General features: G+C 51.1%; 1 protein-coding gene across 1 annotated transcript in view; it reads left to right on the top strand.

Moving 5' to 3' along the window:
* The window catches only part of arfgap2 (ADP-ribosylation factor GTPase activating protein 2), a 58,456-nt gene extending 57,677 nt beyond the window's left edge, over positions 1 to 779 (top strand). Inside the window, exon 16 of the mRNA XM_043706325.1 lies at positions 53 to 779. Coding sequence (XP_043562260.1) covers positions 53 to 73 — 21 coding nt within the window. The 3' untranslated portion in view covers positions 74 to 779. The remainder of the gene's footprint in view (positions 1 to 52) is intronic.
* The last annotated feature ends 2,434 nt before the right edge of the window (positions 780 to 3,213 follow it).

Here is a 3,213-nt window from a genome sequence, read left to right on the forward strand (position 1 = left end):
CCCCCCCCCCTCTGTGTGTTTCACATTTTTATGTGTCGTCTTGTCCTGACAGGATCACTATGGTTCGTACTGAAGCTCTGGCTGGAGTGAAGACCGATTCCGAGCTGGACAAGTTTATCCTGTCGGAGTTTCCCCGAGATCAGTATCTGCTTTTGATGGGACTTGAAGCGGTGTTTGAAAGTCCGAATGAGGTTGAACTCCGCTGCCATTTGTCTGCTGCGCAGCCTTTGCCATTTGAAGGAAATCAGTATCATTGTGGACTTGCAGGGCTGAAGTGACCTCCTCTCCATACAGTCAGGGAATTAAGCAGCACAGAGACCAGTCGGCCAATCCTGCCTCTCTTCGCACTCACTTCCACCCTATCCAGGGCAGGCTCAGTTCTCTCTCCTTTCCCCTGTTATGACAACGTCTTTATTCACTATTTATCCAATTGACTTCTGAAAATACAATTGAATCGGTCTCCTCTGCCCTTTAGGGGAGTGGATTCCAGATCTCAACTTGTATTTTATACAAAGGTTCGTTCTTCCTCCAGTCCCCTTGAATTAGTGTCTTCCAGTTGCTGGCTCTCCTGTCTCTGGGCACAGCATTTCCCAGTTTCCTGTACCACACCCTGCTAGGATTCTGAACTACTAGATGAGACCATTCCCTGCTCCCTCAGCCTCTCCCATCTCTCTCTGCATTCACTGATGCTCCTCATCCCTGACACCATTCTGGTAAATCCCCAGTGCATCCTCTCTCAGAACTGAACACAGTACTCCAGCTGAGGTCGAACCAGTCTTTTTGAGAAGATTTGATGTACCTTTTTGTTTCTTTGTGCTTTTTTTTTTCCTTTATTGTTTCCTGGGATGTGGCATTGCTGGCCAGGTCAACATTTGTTGCCCGTCCTAAGTTCCTGAGTGGTTTGCCCCCAGCCATTTCAGAGGGCAGTTAAGAATCAACTGTATTGCTGTGGATCTAGAGATCAGGTAAGGACAGCAGTTTCCTTCACTGAACCAGACAGGTTGTTAGAATAATAGGAATACGCTAATGATCACTATTCCTGAGAATAACTCCAGATTTATTAATTGAATTTAAATTCCACCAGCAGCCGTGGTGGGATTTGAACCAATGACCCCCAAATTTTAGCCTCTGTGTCCAGTGACATTACCACAGCACCCCTGTATCCCTCAAAAGTTTCCCAGTTCATTAAGCCATGGATCCTTAATGTTTGTTCAAGTGTCCTTCACCTTTCTCGCTTGTTCTGTCCCCTTCTGTATCTAGGCAAGAGTGAGGGCTGCAGATGCTGGAAATCAGAGTCTAGATCAGAGTGGTGCAGGAAAAGCACAGCAGGTCAGGCAGCATCCGAGGAGCAGGAAAATCGGCGTTTCGGGCAAACGCCCTTCATCAGGAATAGAGGCAGGAAGCCTCCAGGGTGGAGAGATAAATGGGGGGGGTGGAGGAGGAAGGAAGAAGATAGCAAAGAGTACAACAGGTGAATGGGGCAGGGGATGGAGGTGATAGGTCAGAGAGGAGAGTGGAACGGATAGGTGGGAGATAGGCAAGTAGGACAGGTCATGGGGACAGTGCTGAGCTGGAAGGGTGGAACTGGGGTGAGGTGGGGGGAGGGGAAATGAGGAAACTGGTGAAATCCACATTGATGCCCTGGGGTTGAAGTGTTCCGAGGCGGAAGATGAGGCGTTCTTCCTCCAGGCGTCTGGTGGTGAGGGAGCGATGGTGGAGGAGGCCCAGGACCTCCATGTCCTCGGCAGAGTGGGAGGGGGAGTTGAAATGTTGGGCCACAGGGCGGTGGGGTTGATTGGTGCGGGTGTCCTGGAGATATTCCCTAAAGCGCTCTGCTAGGAGGCGTCCAGTCTCCCCAATGTAGAGGAGACTGCATCGAGAGCAACTGATACAATAAATGATGTTGGTGGATGTGCTGGTGAAACTTTGATGCATGTGGAAGGCTCCTTTGGGCCCTTGGAAGGAGGTGAGAGAGGAGGTGTGGGCGCAGGTTTTGCAATTCCTGCGGTGGCAGGGGAGGGTGCCAGCACGGGAGGGTTGGTTCTTGGTGGGCGTGGACCTGACCAGGTAGTCACGGAGGGAACAGTCTTTGTGTAAGGCAGAGAGAGGTGGGGAAGGAAATATATCCCTGGTGGTGGGGTCTGTTTGGAGGTAGCGGAAATGTCGGCAGATGATTTGGTTTATGCGAAGGTTGGTAGGGTGGAAGGTGAGCACTAGGGGCGTTCTGTCCTTGTTACGGTTGGAGGGGTGGGGTCTGAGGGCGGAGGTGCAAGGATTTGGATGAGATGCGTTGGAGGGCATCTTTAACCATGTGGGAAGGGAAATTGCGATCTCTGAAGGAGGCCATCTGGTGTGTTCTGTGGTGGAACTGGTCCTCCTGGGAGCAGAAACAGCGGAGGTGGAGGAATTGGGAATATTGGATAGCATTTTTGCAGGAGGTAGGGTGGGAAGAGGTGTAATCCAAGTAGCTGTAGGAGTCGGTGGGTTTGTATAAAATGTTGGTGTCAAGTCGGTCATAATTAATGGAGATGGAGGGGTCCAGGAAGGGGAGGGAGGTGTCAAGAGATGGTCCAGGTGAACAGTCCATCTTCCGTAGTTACACCAGCACCACTCCCCACCTCTTCCACCGCTACATCGGCGCCATCTCGTCCTCCCGCGAGGAGGTTGAGCAGTTCATCAACACATTCCACCCCAACCTTAAATTTACCTGGACCATCTCTGACACCTCCCTCCCCTTCCTGAACCTCTACATCTCCATTAATGATGACCAACTTGACACTGACATTTTTTACAAACCAACGACTCACACAGCCAGCTGGATTACACCTCTGCCCACTCCACCTCTTGCAAAAATGTCATCCCGTATACCCAATTCCTCCGCCGTATCTGCTCCCAGGAGGACCAGTTCCACAGAACACACCAGATGGCCTCCTTCTTTAGAGATCGCAATTTCCCTTCTCATGTGGTTAATGATGCCCTCCAACACATCTCATCCAAATCCTGCACCTCCGCCCTCAAACCCCACCCCTCCAACCGTAACTAGGACAGAAGGTACTCACCTTCCACCCTACCAACCTTCGCATAAACCAAATTATCCGCCGACATTTCTGCCACCTCCAAACAGACCCCACCACCAGGAATATATTTCCCTCCCCACCCCTCTCTGCCTTCTGCAAAGACTGTTCCCTCCATGACTACCTGGTCAGGTCCACC

Source organism: Chiloscyllium plagiosum, chromosome 16 (genome assembly GCF_004010195.1).
Source record: "Chiloscyllium plagiosum isolate BGI_BamShark_2017 chromosome 16, ASM401019v2, whole genome shotgun sequence".
NCBI classification, from domain to species: Eukaryota; Metazoa; Chordata; class Chondrichthyes; order Orectolobiformes; family Hemiscylliidae; genus Chiloscyllium; species Chiloscyllium plagiosum.